At 47.0% G+C, this 19716-nt stretch overlaps 1 protein-coding gene across 1 annotated transcript in view; it reads left to right on the top strand.

Annotated features, from left to right (window-relative positions):
* Positions 1–19716, top strand: part of ALPK3 (alpha kinase 3) — a 53632-nt gene that overhangs the window by 29010 nt on the left and 4906 nt on the right. Inside the window, exons 6-12 of the mRNA XM_020289116.2 lie at positions 11350–13462; positions 14175–14322; positions 14725–14852; positions 14980–15015; positions 17536–17816; positions 18445–18533; positions 19354–19577. Coding sequence (XP_020144705.2) covers positions 11350–13462; positions 14175–14322; positions 14725–14852; positions 14980–15015; positions 17536–17816; positions 18445–18533; positions 19354–19577 — 3019 coding nt within the window. The remainder of the gene's footprint in view (positions 1–11349; positions 13463–14174; positions 14323–14724; positions 14853–14979; positions 15016–17535; positions 17817–18444; positions 18534–19353; positions 19578–19716) is intronic.

Below are 19716 nucleotides of genomic sequence, written 5' to 3'. Positions count from 1 at the left end.
TCTGTCTTGATTTTCTTTGATTTGTCTTTGATTTTCTTTCCTGGGAATAAGGGGTAACTCTGGAAGCTTGAGTTAGGCTTGGTATGGATGAGGAGCAGATGCTAGAGCTGGGGCCTCTTGGGTTGTTAAGAATGTCCAGCGATCCTCTCCTCCAGTCCAGCCATGCTGTTCAGACAGCTCTTTCCCTGGGCAGAAGCAATCTTGCCTAAAGGTACTTGATAAGTGGAAACTGGCCCTCAGTGCACTCAAAGGTTGCTTTCTAGATCCTAACCTGGGATCTTTTCTGAGACTGCATCAGATCTCTGGAGTTGAGGTATAGGAGTGTGGGGACATGGTAGAATGCCCCCTCTGCCCGAATCCTTGGTGGGGACAGTGTAGGTATGGGAGAGCTCTGCTGAATGCTGTGGGACCTAAGAGTGTGTCTCCTTGAGAAACCCTGTAGGTCCTGAAGATGATCATCCCAAGATGTGGTAACTCCTCTCTCACAATAAGGGCTCCTTGGTTTTCAGGTAACACGTGAATATAAGTATCTTCTGAGAGCTGTTGAATGGATTGAGGGAGACGTGATCCTTGCCTTGAGGCATTATCTACTGAATTGAGGGGAACACTCTCACACAAGACAATGAATGATAACTGCAGTGAACTTCCAGAGAGGGAGGATGGTATGGTCTGGAGTCACCTAGATGCCTCTCTGGAAGGTATCTAGGAAGAGGCTAGACTGCTTGGGAGATGTAGAAGATTTATTGCTAGAAATGCCATATTAGAAAAATATGAATATTTTTTTTAAATATGGAAGGATGCCCATAATATTCCTAGATAGAAAGAAATTAGATATGTGAAAGATAAAGGAAGACATTCTGGGAAGGATGACTAGCATTATGCAAAGGTAAGGTGGCAGGCTAGACAGGGAGTATAAAACCAGCCTGTTTTAACTTTAATGCCTAAGTGCATCAAAAGCTTCTCAACACTTTGTCTTGTGTTTTGCTCTGGTTTTTTTTTTTTAGAATCAATTGTAACATCTAGGGTTAGGGGTGAGACAGAAAGGGGAGAGAACTAACATTTATTCAATATCAGTTTCTAGTAGTGCTGGTTAGTTAGTTCAAATGAACTTTACTACTGAGGACAACTAGAAAAGCTGGGCAAAATATAAAATATCACCTTGCAGGCATTGGAGAGCTAACAAAGTGTAGAATCACTAGGCTAGGATTTGAGAGGAGATGGAAATCTAGATGTTGGGCCCAGCATTTGGCATGGCTTTTGTCCTGGGGGTGTTTGCCATGCCAGAAAGAGGATAATGAGAGACTAAGTATTTTAAATAGTCTCATGAGACTAAGGAGACAAAAATTAGAGTCTGTTGTCTCAAGATTGGACACCCTTGTAAATGCCCTGGGCTTTGGGGTGGGACCCTGAAGGTTTGCACCGTAAGAGTAAGGGAAACCAGAAGTAAATTACTGTCATAAGTATTGATGAGCTCTGAGTCATCTGGGTGACTAAGAAATATCTCAATCCCTAAATTAGATTAAGGTGATTCAAGATACCTAGTGCCCTGAGGCACCTGGCAGAAGCAAATAAAAATCATATCTCATATCTGAAGGATGACAGCATCATCTTAAGCCTCAAACTAGTTTTAAAATATATTATATATATTTCAAATATATTTGGCACAAAATGAAGATAAGCAGAGAGAAGAAAACATGAAAAAGAACTAGCAAAAACAACAGACTGTGGAAATTAGCCACAGGGTTCCAACTTTTGGAATTATCAGACATGAACTATAAAGCTATACCATACTTCCCACATTGAGGAAGGTAAAAAGACAAGATTGCAAATTTCAGCAAGGAACTAGAAAGCATAAAAAGTGGCAAAGACTTGAAAATGAACCAGTTAGAATTCCTGAACTAAAAAATATAATAACTAATACTAAGTCAGTTATTATGGTTATGGCAGTTTCAGTTCTGGATGAGATGGGTAAATATACTCCATCCTGTATCTCCCATTGAATGTAGCTAAAAGTTTAGGCAAAATATATGGTACAGCTGTTTACAGCTGTTTGAAAACACTGAAAAGCAAATAGTAGGAGACAGACTGTGGAAGACTGGAATTCCAAGTACCACTGAACCAGCAGTATTTACCTTTTTTTTTTTTTTCCTTCTGGTACATCCTGGTCTGGTCTTAATGCAGTCTGAAACCCAGAAATAAGCATCAACATGGACAGAGAGAGCTATAGGAGGATCAGGCTTGAGGAATGGGAAGAGGATCTCTTGGTAGTGACAGTGGTAACAGTAGAGGCCACAGGTGCCGAAAACTTTGAGGGAAGATAATCTTCCCCTCCATTCAGAGGGGCTGTGGTCCTAAGAGAGTGGGGTGAACCCCCATTGCTTTTTTTCCTTCTGTTTCTTGGGTCTCCTCTTTACTCCAGGGCACCAGCTCATGTGTGAAGATATGTGGCAAAGAGGGGTAAATGAAGCCTCAGCTCTCTGGCCAGAAGACTGACAGAGGGAGCCCTGGGGACCTAGAAAGTACTGGGGAGATCATGGAGAGGGAGAAACTTGGAAAAATGACCTCTGAGAGTCATTAATGACCTCTAAGGTTATAAACTCTTTATACATTTCTGGGTTCATTCTCAAGCTGTTCATATGTGGATCTGATTTGGAGCAGCATATCAAAAACTTTGAGAATGAAACTAACAGACCAGCATCCAAGTCCCAGACTAGCCACTGGGTGGCACACACAGAGAGCAGATCCACATAGCACTAGAAAGTCTTTGAAAATGGAACTGACATTGAAACTACAACCTCAGAGGGCTGAATGAAACTTGCAGCCTGAACACAACCAAGTAGATTGCTTGCTAAGAAAAAAAATGTTAATATTCTCCATAGAATTTAAATGAGAAACATAGTCTCAAAATATTCAAAATGTCCAGGATACAGTAAAAATTGCTTGGTATATTAAAAATCTAGAATATCTCAACTTGCACGAGAAAGACAATCAAAGAACACCAGTGCCAAGATGACATAGATGTTAGAATTATCTGACTATAAAGCAGTTGCTATAAAAGTGTGACAAGGAAGGGTGAACACTCCAGAAATGAATGGAAAGATAGAAAGTATCAGCAAAGAAGAAGATATAAAGAAGAACCAAATGTTAATTTTTGAACCAAAAAATACAGTAACTGAATGAAAAGGCTCACTGGTTGGGCATAGGAGCAGAATCATAGATGACAAGGAAAAGTCAGTGACTTTGAAGTTAGGTCAATAGAAATTATTCAATCTGAACAACAGAGAGGTAGAAAAAAGATCAGAAGAATAAATGAACACTCACATAATATACTGAAATAAAAAAAGAAATGAACAGAGTCTCAGGGACCTACCTATGGTGCAATATCAGAAGTCAAACATTTGAGTCATTGGATAACCAGAAGGAGAGGAGAAAGTATGTGATGCAAAAAACAAAAACAAAAAACAAAAAACCCAACAACAACTGAAGAAATAATGGCTGAAAATTTCCCAAATTTGGCAAAAGTCACAAACTTATGGATCAAAAAGTTCAGCAAACACCAAACAGGATAAGCCCACAGAATTCCACCCCCAGAAATATAATAATCAAACTGTTGAAAAGTAAAGACATTGAAAAACTTGAAAGTAGCCAGAGAAAAATAATGCATTATTTACAGGGGTACATGATTTGAGTGACTACAGATTTCTTATCCAAAACAATGGAGGCCTAAAGGAAGTGGAACGACATTTTTTATTAATAAATGCTACAAGGAAAGAATGTTCAACCTATAATTCCACATTTGACAAAAATATCTTTAAGTATTGAAGGTGAAGTAAAGACATTCTCAGATAAAGGGAAAACGAAGAGAAGACACTGTCAACAGACTTGTTCTAAAAGAATTAAGTAAAATTTTCAGACAAAAGGGAAATGATACCAGAAGGAAACTTGCAGCCTTAAGAATGAAGGATGAAGCCGGGCATGGTGGCTCACGCCTGTAATCCTAGCTCTTGGGAGGCTGAGGCGGGCGGATTGCTCAAGGTCAGGAGTTCAAAACCAGCCTGAGCAAGAGTGAGACCCCGTCTCTATAAATACAAAGAAATTAATTGGCCAACTGATATATATATATAAAAATTAGCCAGGCATGGTGGCGCATGCCTGTAGTCCCAGCTACTTGGGAGGCTGAGGCAGAAGGATCGCTCGAGCCTAGGAGTTTGAGGTTGCTGTGAGCTAGGCTGATGCCACGGCACTCACTCTAGCCTGGGCAACAAAGTGAGACTCTGTCTCAAAAAAAAAAAAAAAAGAATGAAGGATGAGCTATAGAAATGGCAAATATCTGAGTAAATAGAAGAGATTATTTTTTTCCTCTTGAGTTTTTTTTTTTTTTTTTTTTTTTTTAAATAGCGTCTCTCTCTGTTGCCCCAAGTAGAGTGAAGTGGTATCATCATATCTCACAGCAACCTCAAACTCCTGGACTGAAGTGATCCTCCTGCCTCAGCCTCATGAGGCTGTAGCAGAGACTACAGGTGCATGCCACAACGCTCGGCTAATTTTTCCATTTTTAGTAGAGGTGGGGTCTTGCTCCTGCTCAGGCTGGTCTCAAACTCCTGAGCTCAAGTGATCCTCCTGCCTTAGCCTCCCTGAGTGCTAGGATTACAGGCATGAACCAATTTCTTTAAAATATGTTTGAGGGTAAAAAGTAAAAAATATAATATTGTGTGCTGGATGCACACAATATTAATGTATATTAATGTATGTAGATGCAATATATAACAAAAGTAGAACATAAAGGAAGAGAGGCTAAAGGGACCTATGTGGTGGTAAGATTGCTATGTGTCATTTGAAGTGGTAAAATATTGACTCTAAGTAGACTGTGGAAGGTTAAGAATGTATACTGTAAGCCCCCGAACAACAACTAAAATGCTATACAAAGAGATATAGTACAAAACCACAAAATGTAATTTAAAGAGGAATACTAAAAGTTGTTCATATAATGTAAAAGAAGGCAGGGATGGGGAAACAAAGGAAGGAGAAACAGGGAACAAATTGAAAACAAATAATAAAATTATTGACCTAAATCCCAAACCAGAAATAATTATATTAAATGCAAATGGTCTGAACATACCAATAAAATACAGAGATTGTGAGACTGCATCAAAAAACTTTCCCAACTCTATGCTGTCAATAAGAAATTCACTTGAAATATAATGATATAGGTAGGTTAAAAGTAAATGATAGAAAAATATATACTAATACCATGCAAACAGTAATCACATGAAAGCTGGAATGGCCATATTAATGTCAGACAAAATAGGCTGGGCGCGGTGGCTCATGCCTGTAATCCTAGGACTCTGGGAGGCCGAGGCAGGAGGATTGCTTAAGGTCAGAAGTTCGAAACTAGCCTGAGCAAGAGTGAGACCCCCATTTCTACTAAAAATAGAAAGAAATTAATTGGACAACTAAATATATATATAGAAAAAATTAGCCAGGCATGGTGGCACATGCCTGTAGTCCCAGCTACTCGGGAGGCTGAGGCAGGAGGATCGCCGAGCCCAGGAGTTTGAGGTTGCTGTGAGCTAGGTTGATGCCACGGCACTCTAGCCCAGGCAACAGAGTGAGAGACTATCTCAAAAAAAATAAATAAATAAAATAGTAGACTTCAGAGCAAAGAAAATTACTAGGGAAAAATAGTGAATTACCTAATGATAAAAGAATCAATTCAAGAAAACATAACAATGAAAAATGTGTGTATACCTAACAACATAGCTTCCAAATATAGGAAGCAAAACCTGGCAGAAGGGAAAGGAGAAACAGAAAAAACAACAATTATAGTTGGAGACTTTAACATTCCTCTCTCAGTAATCAGTAGAACTAATATGGAAAACCAGCAAGGATATAATAGAACTGAATCGCACTATCAACCAACTATATTTGATAGACACTTACAGAATACTCTATGTCACAACATAATTCTTATTATTTTCACGTGCATATGAAATATTCACCAAAATAGAATCATATCTTGATCATAAAACAAATCTTAACAAATGTAAAATAATGGAAATCATATAAAATATGTTCTCTGACAGAAATGAAATTAAACTAGAAACCAATGATAGAGAATAGAAAAATCTCCAAACACTTTTAAATTAATGAACCTGCTTTCATGGGCCAAAAAGGAAGCCTTAAGAGCACTTGGAAAACATTTTGAATTGAATGAAACTAAAGATACAACATATCCAAATTTTGGATACTGTTAAATAAGTGCCTTGAAGAAAATTTAAATATTTGTATTAGAAAAGAAGGCTGGGTGGGGTGGCTCATGCCTGAAATCCCAGCTCTCTGGGAAGCCAAGAGAGGAGGAATGCTTGAGACCAGGAGTTCGAGACCAGCCTGGGCAACATAGCGAGACCCTGTCTCTACAAAAAATTTAAAAATTAGCCAGGCATGGTAGCACACAGTGTAGTCCCAGCTACTTGGGAGGCTGAGGTGGGAGGATCGCTTGAGCCAAGAAGGTCCAGGTTACAGTAAGCTATGATTGTGCCACTGCACTGTACCCTGGGTGACAGAGCAAGACGCTGTCTCTAATTTTAAAAAAAGAAAAGAATAAAGGTCTGAAATCAATAATCTAAGCTTCCACCTTAGGAAGCTGGAAAAGGAAGACTAAAACCCAGAGTAAACAGAAGGAAGGAAATAACAGAAAACAAAGAAATTAAAAACTGAAAAACTATGGAGAAATTAAATTAACCCCAAAGCTGGTTGTTGAAAGATCAATAATATTTTATAAACCTTTAAGCAAGACTCAGAAAAAAAAAATACCAGTGTTAAGAATGAAAGAGGGGTATCACTACAGCCCTGGGAGCATTATAAGGGTAAATAAAGGACTACTCTAAAAAACTATTTGTAAATCTAGCAACTTAAAATAAACCAATTCCTTAAGAATTAAACTACCAAAACTCATGAAAAATGAAATAGATAACTTGAATAATCTTATAACTGTTAAAGAAATTGAATTTGTAGTGGAAAATCTTCCAAAAAAGAAGCCTTCAGGGTCAGATGGTTTCCTTGGGGGATTCTACCAAACATTTAAAGACGGTGAAGCCTCAGTATCAGCCCTGGGTCTGGGCTTCAGGGAAGAGAGATTCTGGGTCCTTGATCCTGCCCTGCCCCATCCTTGGTAAGCTCCTGGCTTTGTTCCCTTCCCCCCAAAACCAGCACCCCAGGGCCATGCCCCTTGCGGGGTTATGAGTCATTCTGCTTTTTGTTCAGTTGTTCATTCCTCTGAACCTCCTACATGCTTGGGTCCGTGAAGGATGCAACATGAGTCTGCTTGGGTCCTTCCTATCTGAGAATTTATAGGGGGAAAAGGAAAGACAGGCTGGCAAATTAAACCTAGTAAGGTGCTTTGTAGTGAAAAAGCTTACGTAGAACCAGCTAGGTTCACTCTGCTTACACTTGCTTTCTTATTTAGATATTTATCTGGACTATGGATACACCATAAATCACGGAATCAGCCCTGTGTTGGAGGAATTTAGGCAATTCTAGTCTTTTGCTATTATAACTGTGCTGCGGTGAATATCCTTGTGTACAAGTCCATCTGCGCATGAAGGCGTATCTGTAGGTTAAATTCCTAGGAATGGAATCGTTGGGTCAATGAGTGTGTTTCTAGTTTTAGTACATAACACCAAATTGCGATCCTCAGAGGCTGTGACCGTGCCTGTGACTCTGGCCAACAGCGTCCTATAGTCCCTCCTCGTCCATGGGGGACTTTCCCAGACCCCTAGTGGAGGCGTGAAGCTGTGGATAGTGCAAGACCTATAAATACTACCTTTTTTCCTATACATACCTATGTATGATAGAGTGTAATATACAAATTAGGCACAGTAAGAGATTAATAATAATAAAATGGAACATCCATGCAAGAAACTGAAATGGCAGAAAAGGAAAATAAATATTTTTTAAAATTAAAAAAATTAATAAACAATAATTATAACAATATGCCAGCATCACTACTCTTGTGCCGGGGGACCATTATTAAGTAAAATAAGCGTTACTCGAACACAAGCACTGTGATACCTCGGCAGTTGATCTGACAGCCAAGACGGGGTGAGTCACGTCCTGGTGGGACGGTGTGCGATTCCATCAGGCTGCTCAGAACAGCACAGAATTTAAAACTTATCAATTATTTCTGGAAATTTCCATTGAATATTTTCGGACCAAGGTTGATCATGGCTAACTGAAACCACGGAAAGTGAAACCGTGAATAAGAGGGGACTGCTATATAATTAAACATTTTGCTCTTTTAGGCTAGGGCTTTTAGGCTTTATCTCATAAGCAATGGTATAAGCATTTGAGAGGTTTTTTAGCAGGGGATGTACAATCAGATTTGTACTTTGGAGAGATCACTTGGGCTGCAGTGAGTATGAGAGTTTAGCAGAGGCAAAGACTGGAGTCATGGTTACCAATTACAAGGCTTTACAGCAGCCAGACAAGACAGAATTGTTGGCAGCTTAGATTAGGTAGTTGGCAGTGGAGCCAGAAGGAAATGGATATTGGGCTTAAGGAAGTAGATTCCGTAGAACTGCGGACTGGTCCCGTTGCAGGGAGAATGAGAGGAGTGGGGGCAGCTTTACTCAAGAAGTTCTGTCTTCAGGAGTCTCAACAGTAGCAGGCTGTGTGCAAAGTCCGCACTGCCTTTGTGAATTTATAGACCTACGTCTATATTGATACTTTATAATCCTAGAATAGCAGAAGGTGAAATAAGCTTCTGGTATGTTACTAATTGCTGTTTGTTGGCTCCAAGGCATTTTCATCTGTTAGTATCTGATTGTTGGAGAACGCAGAAGAACATTTTTGTTAACATTCTTCAGTTGGACTTACTCCTGATAGTCACCAAACTCTTTAGTTTCCCTGTATCCATACCGTTCATTCAAATTCCATATTCAATAAAGTAGCTTCAAATCCTGCACTTAATTTATATGTATTTTAATTGTGTACATTTTATTTTATTTGAGGAAAAGGAAAGAGAAGTTTATTAATTTGCTGGCAAATGAGGGTGGCAGACTAGCATCTGAAAAGACCACCATCCTCCAATTATGTATATTTTAAAGTCTTTCATTATGTGGTCTGATTGCTTTGATTTCGTGTATGGTTCTGATATTTTAATATGTTTGCCTGTAGTAATTTATAATTTGAATTTGACACACTGCCATTAATTCTTTTATTCATTCTCTGTTATTTTTTATAATGAGCAACACTAAAGTGTTTCTGCTTTCTCCCGCCCTTCCCCCATTCATCTTCTCTCTCTTATCAGCCTAAAGTTTTATTTCTAAGTGAATATCTTTGTGTAATTAAATAGCCTACATTTTTGTCACTTGGCTTTTCACCTTTGAGTCAATGTCTTTGGTTCCTGGACAGGTGGTGACATAAGCAAGGCACTATTCTGCATTGGGGCGTATCACACGGACATTCTCATTTGCTGCTCTACACCCCACTTGGCTTGAGTCTTGGCTCCTGCTCTTCTGTGTCAACATTAATATTTAATATATGCTAATATGGTATTATAAGTGAAATATATTTAGTGCTTACCATCAATTCTTTCTCTGTGGTTTTCTCAGTCGTCTTTTTGTTGACTGAAGTTTATCCTCTGGTCGTTTCCTCAAGCAGAGCTCATGGGAACAATATTCTTTTCCGAGATCTGTCCTCCCCCCTCTTCCTCCAGCTCCACTGGTCCCCTCCCCACATCTTCCACTTGATTTATACCCAGTCCCCGGCCCCACAGCCCTGTGGTATGTGCCGCCTATAGGCTTATCACTTCTAGGGGAGTCCTTCCTCTATGGTGCTAATAACCGTGTTTTTGTTGGCATGTTCTGAGACCTGCTGAGCTGCTTCTCGGTGTATTCCTACCCACCCAACCCCCCGCCCGCCCCTGTAGCTTTTGTGTCTCCTCCACCTCCTAATGTCTGCATCTGTCTGCTTTGGGCAGCCCTTATCCTTTTGTTCATTTGTATCTTTAGACTGTAGGTCTTATTTTCACTAACAATGGAGTTTGCTCTGTTTATTTCTTGTTTATTTTGTTGGTTTTGATGATAATCCAGGAGAAAATAGGCAAATTACTATCCTATGCCATTATATTTAGACAGGAAGTCTTTTATGATAATTTTATATATATATATATACATATATATATATATATATATATATATGTGTGTGTGTGTGTATATATATATATATATTTTTTTTTTTTTTAAACAGAGTCTTACTCTGTTGCCCAGGCTAGAGTGAATGTCGTGGCGTCAGCCTAGCTCACAGCAACCTCAAACTCCTGGGCTCAAGCAATCCTCCTGCCTCAGCCTCCCGAGTAGCTGGGACTACAGGCATGCGCCACCATGACTGGCTAATTTTTTCTATATATATCAGTTGGCCAATTAATTTCTATTTATAGTAGAGATGGTCTTGCTCTTGCTCAGGCTGGTTTCAAACTCCTGACCTCGAGCAATCCACCTGGCTTGGCCTCCCAGAGTGCTAGGATTACAGGCGTGAGCCACCGCGCCCGGCCAATAATTATATTTAAATGGGTGGCATTGCAGTATAATCTTTATAGGGAAGAACATGGGATTTGGAGCTAGACACACCTGGCTCCTAATCTAAACTCTGCCACTTACCTTACTACCTGATAGTGGACACGTCACGTCCCTTCTCAGCATTGTTCTCTCTGGATGAGTGTGCACACTGTCGGGAGGAGCGAGGCGATGCGTGTGATATGTAGGAGCCGAGCGTGGTGCTTTGCAAACAGTAGATATTCAGAAGGGTGACAGTATAGCGTTTCTCTGAGTTCTTGGTGTAGGCGCCACCCATAAGTTTCATTAACCCTCCCTGTTGGGACGGCATCGTGTTATCGCCACTCACTCAGTGTTGCTGGTGGATGCTGTTCTTAGGTCATCATTGGGAGACCCTTTGGCACTCTCCTACCTCACCCACATTGCTATCTGGGGCCATGAGAGAAGGACAGACAGACTGGTCTGGGAGCCCTGGGGAGCACTGTCGTCCGAGGGCAGGGGTGAGGGTAGGGTAGCACAGGAGCAGGGTCTTTCGGGAAAGGTGGATTTCTTCAGGAAGAGGTGGGAAAGGCCACAGCTGGGCCTGGATGCTGGATATTCCCTAGTCCAGCTTCTGGATCAGAGATTAGGGTGGTGGCAGGGGGATCTGGGACTGTGTCGCGTCTGCCCACCAAGCCCCACCAGGATTCCCATCAGAGCAGATTTGGGCAGGGTCAGAGGAGGCCGGGATGCCAGGCTGGAAAGCGCTTCTAGTGTACATGCAGTTAAGTCCTTGCTTTTGTCCGCGTGTTCCCAGGTCCCGGAGTCCCAGGCAGCCATGGCTCCGACCGTGCCAGCCAGCAGCAGCTCTGACGTGGCCTCTGCTGGTTGTGGCACCTCCAGAAGTCAAGGTGCCATTGAATGTATGGATGTGGAAACCCAGGAGGACAGAAGAGCATCTGCTGACAAGGGGACGGGAGGCAAGAAGGATGTGCAGGCAGATGGGAAGGTGCCAGCGGACGGGAGGACCCGTGGAGACAGAGCACAGGCAGCTCAGAGGACACAGGCAGACGGGAAGGCGCAGGTGGATGTCGTGACACAGGAGCATGAGAGGCCACAGTCAGGCGGGAGCTCACAGAAGGATGCGGTGGTACGGGGAAAGGTGGAGACACAGGTAGAAAGGACACAGGCAGGTGAGAAGATACAGGAAGACAGGAAGACACAGGCAGATGAGAGGACACAGGAAGACAGAAGGGGACAGGAAGGACAGGGGACACAGTCAGAGGGGAGTGCACCCACAGCCACAGCCACGAAAGGTCAGCTGGAGCAGGAGGCCGTGACCAGCCCCAGCCCACCAGCCACAGGCCCTGGACTCCCACCTTCAGAGGGTCCTGCGTCTCCTCAGATCGTTGAGAATTTTACACAGACCCCAGAAGCGTCTTGTGTCCCCAAAAAACCTAGTTTCATGCTCAGATCTGAGGAGACAGCAGCCACAGCCTCGGGGAACCCTGAGGGAACCCTGTCAAGGAACCTCATGCTCCCAGCACAGCCGCCTCCCGAGGGGGGCGTGGAGCAGGTGGGAGGAGAGAGCTGTCAAGGGCCAGGGATGGCAGGGCCAGTCAAGGCCAAGCTGGAGGACAGCGCGTTCCAGCGCCCCACGGGGGAACAGCCAGCGGAGGCTCTGTGCGTGGATCTGGGTGGCTGTCCTCCAGCTGGCCTGCGCCAGGAGGCACCCACTGTGCCCTCTCTTCCCGGAACTGGCCTGACCAATAGCCCCAAGGAGGGGCTGCCCAGCGCCCCGACTTCTCAGCACATGAGCACAGCTGCCTTCCTGCCCTCTGGGGACCAGGCCTTGCTGAGTTCTGCCTCCACACCGCACTTGGGGCCTGGGACCCCCAGCCAGAGTCACCCGCCAGAAACCATGGCCTCCTGCAATGAGGGGGCCTGCGCCATGGCACCCGATGTGGAGGGGAGGCCCCCAGGCCCCCGTGGCTGTGACCCCGGCCTCATAGATTCCCTGAAGAACTACTTGCTTCTGCTGCTAAAGCTATCCAGCACTGAGACGAGTGGAGCAGGGGCAGAGTCCCAGGCGCGGGCCGCCACTGGAGGTCTGGAGCCACCGTCCGCTCTGGTCCCCACCGTGGAAGTGGCCGGGCTGAGTCCCCGGACGTCAAGGCGCATCCTGGAGCGTGTGGAGAACAACCACCTGGTGCAGAGCGCGCAGAGCCTGCTGCTGAGCCCCTGCACCTCCCGCCGCCTAACCGGCCTCCTGGACCGCGAGGTGCAGGCTGGCCGCCAGGCCCTGGCCACTGGCCGGGGCTCCCAGGGCCCTGGCCTCAGCCCCCTCACTGTCCCTGCCATCGTGGTAGGTGAGGAGGGCCCTGGGCTGGCCTCAGAAGACAAGGGAGAGGTTTCTCTTGAGGGGCCCGGCCCCTCCCAGGAGAGCAGCATGGGTGGGCCACTGGGGGAGGCGGGAGGGCAGGCGGTCCCTGGGCAGGGCCTGCTCTCGCCAGAGGCCAGAGCCCAGGACCGCTCTCCAGAGGACGAGGTCCCAGGGGAGGCCCCGACAGGTCTCCCTGCAGCCACACCTGAGGAACTGGCTCTAGGGGCACGGAGGAAGAGATTCCTCCCTAAGGTCAGAGCAGCAGGAGATGGGGAGGCCACCAGGCCTGAAGAAAGGGAGAGTCCCACGGTTTCTCCCCAGGCGTCCAGGAAAAGCCTGGCGCCTGGGTCCCCAGGGACTCCGAGGCGGGAGAGATGCTCCCCTACCCAAGGCAGGAAGGCGGGTCTGCTGGAGGTGCCGCGGGTGGAGGATGAGCCGGCTGCAGACCTGGGCTCCAGCCCCAAGGCCGGGGGTCTGGACACAGAGCCGGCCACAGAGGAAGGCAAGCAGGAAGCCAAGCCCAGGAAAGCCAAAGACCTGCTGAAAGGTGAGCCGTGGGGAGGGGTGTGGCGCCGTGGGGAGGGGTGTGGCTTCGTGGGGAGGGCTGCTGAGAGGCCACCGACAGCACCCCCCACCAGGGATGACTCTCCTCTATTGGGGATTTATGAATGACCTCTGTAGTGGTATTTTTATCTCACAGCCTTTGGAATCCGAAAGACCTAGTTCTTGTCTTGGTTCCGCCACTCCATACAATGGGAATGACAGGACCACCCCGGACGTTGTGAGGCTAAACGGGGTAGGATAAATCAAGCACTCAGCAGGGCCTAGCGGCAGCAGCATTCAAGCTCTGTCATGGTCATCGCCACAACCCCCTCTTCCCAGAATCGTCCCGAGATTACAGCCAGGGAGACGGGGTTCGCACGGGTTCGCATGCAGGTCTCTGGGTTAGGGGCCTGGAATACAAACGGAAGCTCCTGTCTTGACTGCAGTCTGTGCCCTCGTCTGCGAGCCCCTCCGGCCTGGGGCTGGGGCAAAGCGGCTTCTTTGGAGCCGAGATGTGTGTCGTGGGGTCGGGCGGAAGCTGACGGGCAGGTGGGAGGCGCTGGTGACTATGGCGTGGCAGGTTTGCGTGGACACTTGAATCCTGTTTTTTCGTAGCGTCTTCTGCTGCGGATGCCCAGGGAGGCAGGGCTGTGGCCAGACGGGGCACAGGATGGAAGGGAAGTGGTTTGGTCCTCTTGACTTGGCTCTGCTCTCAGCCCCACAGGTGATCCGGAAGATTCGGGTGGAGCAGTTTCCCGACGCCTCGGGTAGCCTGAAGCTCTGGTGCCAGTTTTTCAACATCCTCAGTGACTCGGTCTTGACCTGGGCCAAGGATCAGCGCCCAGTGGGCGAGGTGGGCAGGAGGTAAGCCCCCCAATACCACCTCCACCTCACCCGGCACCCTAAGTACGGTGATAGCGTCGGGCATTTTCCTAGCACTCTGAATCTGTTGCCCCGTCGAATCCTCACAATAGCCCTGTGAGGGGGATTCTAGTATTCCCATAGTCGAGATGAGAAAATTGAGGTCCAGAGGTCTTCAAGCCACTTGCCCAAAGTCCCACAGCTAGTAGGTGACAGGACCGCAAACCACACCTGCAGGATCCAGGACCAGCTCCTGCCCCCAGAATTTCGCTGCCTCCCCAGAGCTCTCAGAGCCTGGATTCACCGCAGCCAGTGAGGGTGGGGTCTGGGGACCCCAGGACCACCGTCCGGCCCTGTCTGTGACTCGGTGATGGCTTTCACAATAAGGGTCTCTTCTTCCTGCAGTGCAGGGGATGAGGGGCCGGCGGCCTTGGCCATCGTGCAGGCGTCCCCCGTAGACTGCGGCGTGTATCGGTGTACCATCCACAATGAGCACGGCTCGGCCTCCACGGACTTCTGCCTCAGCCCCGAGGGTGAGTTGCCCCGGCCTGCGGCTCCGCCCGGCCTGGCCCCTGCTGGGAGGCAGCGCCAGTTGCAGAGAAGGCTCTCTCGCTGGGCACGTCAGCCTGAGGCGGCTTCCTTTTCTTTTTCTCCACACAGTGTTGTCAGGATTCATCTCCAGAGAAGAAGGTGAAGGTACAGTGCCCCCCTGGGGAGGAGCGGTGGGCCTTCATCCCTCCTTGTCTGTCACCTGCAGGGAGGACCTTCTTTTAGGGCTTGGAATCTGGTCCAGATCCACACACTGCCTCTCTTTGCCTCCTAGTTTAGGGTATGGCTTTGGGAGGACAATGGAGGATGCTATCTCAGAAGACTGGGGGGGTTACTGCACCAGGAGTCATTTCAGCCTTGTGCCCTTTGCCCACATCAGATTCCTTGATGAAGGGCAGGATTGGCCACCAGGGCACATCTTATCCTGCCAGCTCCTACCCAGAGTTTGTCACCGTGGTCTCTGGACTTGTGCATTAGATTCAGACAGGGAGCCTGCTTAAAACACAGTTTCTTGGCCTCTACTGCAGATGTCCTTAATATCTAGGAAGGACCTAGGAACATTGCATTGTCAGCCAGCTCCCTTGTGACTTTGGAATACCTGCAGTGTTTGATGAGCATTTTAAGGGCTCAGATATTAGGGGAAGAGTCTATACTGCTCCTGCAACAGACATGCTAAAGGCTTGGGACTTTGAAGGCAGCCAATGATGAAAAGATTTTTAAAGCTTCATTTGCTAATTAATGCATTAATTCCTTCATTCATTCACTCATTCATCCAACTGGTGTCTTTTGTTATCAAATAATATAATCAATATCAAATAAAACCTCACAGCTAAAACCTTAGTAATAATTCTTTAATATCACCAAACATCCAATCATATTGCCCCAATTGTCTCGTAACTGTTGATTTATTTGAATCAGGAACCACTCATTGCTTTTGGCTGATACTGCCCAAGTCTCTGAACACGTAACAGTTTCTACTACTTCATCTGTTTTCTCTTTGCCATTTATTTGTTGAAGTCACCTGATGTGTAGAATTTTTTACATTCTGAATTTTCTTGATTATATCACCACTTAACATGTTTCTCCACACATGTTCTTCTAAATTGTAATCACATTGAGGGGTTTGGTCAGATCAGGTGTGATTTTGGGTTTTGGCATGAATAATTCACAGGTGTGCTGTATATATCCTTTTACAGCCTGAGAGGCACATAACATCAGATTGTTTCATTTTTAGTAATGTTAAGATTGGTCATCGGGTTCATTCACTTGGTGAATGTGGGATCTATCCTTTTTAAAGTTTACAAACTATCTGATACAACCCCTGTTCTTGTTTTTTTTTTTTTTTTTTGAGACAGAGTCTCACTCTGTTGCCCGGGTTAGAGTGCCATGGCGTCAGCCTAGCTCACAGCAACCTCACACTCCTGGGCTCAAGCAATCATGCTGCCTCAGCCTCCCAAGTAGCTGGGACTACAGGTGTGCACCACCATGCCTGGCTAATTTTTTTCTATATATATTAATTGGCCAATTAATTTCTTTCTATTTTTAGTTGAGACGGGGTCTCGCTCCTGCTCAGGCTGGTTTTGAACTCCTGACCTTGAGCGATTCTCCCGCCTCAGCCTCCCAGAGTGCTAAGATTACAGGCGTGAGCCACCGCGCCCGGCCACAACCCCTGTTGTTATCTAAGGGTTTTGGCAGTCACTGAGCATTGCCTAGATCTATTCTTTCATTAGGAGTTGCAACATGAAGATATTTTAATTCTATTATTCCTTCTTTATTCATTAGCTGAAACTTTTCTGTAAGAAAAAATAATTATTTGGGTACCCTGATACATATAGGTCCAACATAAAATGAGGGATAAATACTTGCTCTTTTCCTTTTCTGCTACATTTCAGAATAGTGAGTTGGTCCCAGCAGCCCCTTCCAAAGGTGACCGGTGAGGTTTGTTTTTTGAGGGGTGATTTTTTTTTTTCAGTTACCATTGTGAACACATGGATTTTTAACACATTTGATATGTTCAGTACATTACAGTAATTACTCTCTTTGTTGCTAAGACTGTTTTCATCTGTGGCCAAGGGGAACCCCTGCAGGTTGGCGCCTGTGTCCTTTCGACAAATCTCCAGTGGTTTTGATAGCTCCCCTGCCTCCGCCTCACAAGGTGTTTCAGGTCCACGCTGTACACGTCCTGTCTAGACCTGGAATCCACTCTTTCCTGCGGGGCTCTGCTTCCCTCCAGTGGGAAGTGCTATTTGGCAATCATAGTTTGGGCACTGGGGAGCTCACTGCTACTGGATCCATCCTGCAAACTTTTTGTTTCTGTCAAACGTGTTGGTTGAGATGGAATCATTTGACCACATCTAATTCTAATTCTAATTGCTGCTGCCACAGAAAACCCCTGCCTTCCACAGACACTTGCTGAGCCCTTGCTGTGTGGCAGATACCAGGCGAGCACTGTTAGGTGGCGGGGGTGGGATCAAGTGCAGTTGCTGCCCCAAGGAGCTCCCAGTCTGGGAGGGGACTCGTAGCGTGCCCTCGAAGAGCAGTCGTGGACAGAAAGTCAACGTACCGGGTTGGCAGAGCAGGAGACCGTTCTGGCTTTTCCTTCCTAGGGGCCCCACGTCGGTCAGACAGGAGCTTCTAGTTTTTCACCTTTCTCCTGTTCCCCTTCAGTTGGAGAAGAGATTGAGATGACCCCCATGGTGTTTGCCAAGGGTCTGGCTGACTCTGGCTGCTGGGGGGACAAGCTCTTTGGACGACTGGTGAGCGAGGAGCTCCGAGGGGCTGGGTATGGGTGTGGCCTTCGGAAGGCCTCCCAGGCCAAGGTCATCTACGGGCTGGAGCCCATCTTCGAGTCGGGCCGCACGTGCGTCATCAAAGTGTCCAGCCTGCTTGTGTTTGGGCCCAGCAGTGAGACTTCTCTTCTGGGCAGAAACTACGATGTCACCATCCAGGTAGTGTGCCCCGTCCTCACGCCCCATCCCTTTACTCTCTCACTTCCTCCCCTTTCCCAGCCTGGGTCCTGTTGGAAGGCCCAGTACAGAGGCAGGCGCCATCTCAGTCTCGACCATACGAGGGTCCTAGAATGGACCTCCAGGAGAGCCTGAGGTGTAGCCAGAATCCAGGTGCTCGGCCTCTGAGGACTTGAGAGCTTCAGAACCCTTTGGGCCATGGTTTTCAAGCTGCATATTTGCAGCAGAAACCTTTCCCCTGCCTCAAACATAGTTTCTCATGGCAGCTGCATTTCCGTGTGCAGTGAAAGGGGAGTGATGTGGGTGGGGTGGGTGGTCGGCCCTGCTCTCCAGAGCGGTCCCTGGGGCACTTCCACCTATCATCAGGGCTTCAGGAAACATAGTTGGGAAACCACTTTGAAAACCTCAGTTTGAAAAGAAGTCCAAAGCCCCTTCTTATCCAAACGGGGAAAATGAGGCACAGAGTTGGAGGGGAAGGAGTGAGCCCACCTCCCCCGGGGCTGGAGTCCTGCCTGCCGTCCCCCGCGGGCGGCCCACCCACTTAGAGCCAAGGACAGTAGAGAACTGGGGGCTTCTCTGCTGATCAGATTTGGTTCCCTCTAATCTGCAGGGCTGCAAGATCCAGAATATGAGTCGAGAGTACTGCAAAATCTTTGCGGCTGAAGCCCGTGCGGCGCCCGGCTTCGGGGAGGTGCCTGAGTGAGTGTGCAGGGGGCGTGCAGTGGCAGAACTGTTGCCTGAGCTTCTTCAAAGACAGCGGTTTCACAGCCCCCAGGGCCATCCCGAGTGACGGCTATGTGCAGATAGGCTCACAGCTAACCCCTCGCTCAGCTCAATGGTCCCCTCAAATCTAGAAATAAAGACCTCAGGACCCACTCCCCACTTGAGAAAGGTCTCTGCTCCGGTTGGAGTATCTCCCCACCCGCCCCGATTCCCCACTCTCTAGCTCGGATTCTGCTGATGGCAGAGTTTGGGCCCAGCAGATTGCGGGTCTCTGTGAAGGTGACGGGGTGGGCTGAGCTAGGCAAGCTGATCGGGACTCTCTGCCTAGGCAGCAGGTGGATTTTTGTAGGAGTCAGCTACAAGCGGTGATTGTTTCCGTTTTGAGACTTGAACTCTGACTCTTTCATATCTAGATTCTGACTGGCAGTGAGCCCCAGTCTGACTCTTTGGGGGTGTCCTTGCTGTGGACACACACTGCCCTCAGTGCCTCATCCAAGCACAGTGCTTGCCGGTGGCCACAGCAGGGTGTGGTTCTAAAACCACCAACCACAGAGCGAGGACTGGGCTCTGAAGCCCGTGGCCTCCATTTCCTTTCCTGAGCTCAGGGTGGAGCTGCGCCCACGACTCAGCCCCCACTCCCCACCCCCACCTCAGCCCTGCTGTCCTCCAGGCTCAGAGCTGACAATGCCAGTCTTAGAAGGGCCCTTCTTTTAGATTCAAGAATACAGAATTGGGTGGGAGGGAGGAGCTCTCTGGGCCATAATTCCTGCTCACGGCAGGGCCAAACTGTGTTTAGGATCATCCCGCTGTATCTGATCTACCGGCCTGCAAACAACATCCCCTATGCTACCCTGGAGGAGGACCTGGGCAAGCCCCTGGAGTCTTACTGTTCCCGGGAATGGGGCTGCGCCGGGGCTCCAGCAGCGTCCAGCAGCTTTGAGGTCGTGCAGAAGTGCCAGACCTTCCAGCACTGGCTGTATCAGTGGACGAATGGCAGCTTCCTTGTCACAGACCTGGCAGGTATGAGGGTGTGAGGATGCGCACATGCAGGGATGTGAGCGCGTGCAGAGGAGGCAGAGCCCTAGTGATTGTTTGTTTACAAAGCACTTCTGTGTCTGTTCTTTTTGACTTTGCACAATAACCCTATAGAGTAGACAGG

Source organism: Microcebus murinus, chromosome 7 (assembly GCF_040939455.1).
Source record: "Microcebus murinus isolate Inina chromosome 7, M.murinus_Inina_mat1.0, whole genome shotgun sequence".
Lineage (NCBI taxonomy): Eukaryota > Metazoa > Chordata > Mammalia > Primates > Cheirogaleidae > Microcebus > Microcebus murinus.
Note: the sequence above shows the minus strand (reverse complement) of the source record. Positions and strands in the feature narration are given on the sequence as shown.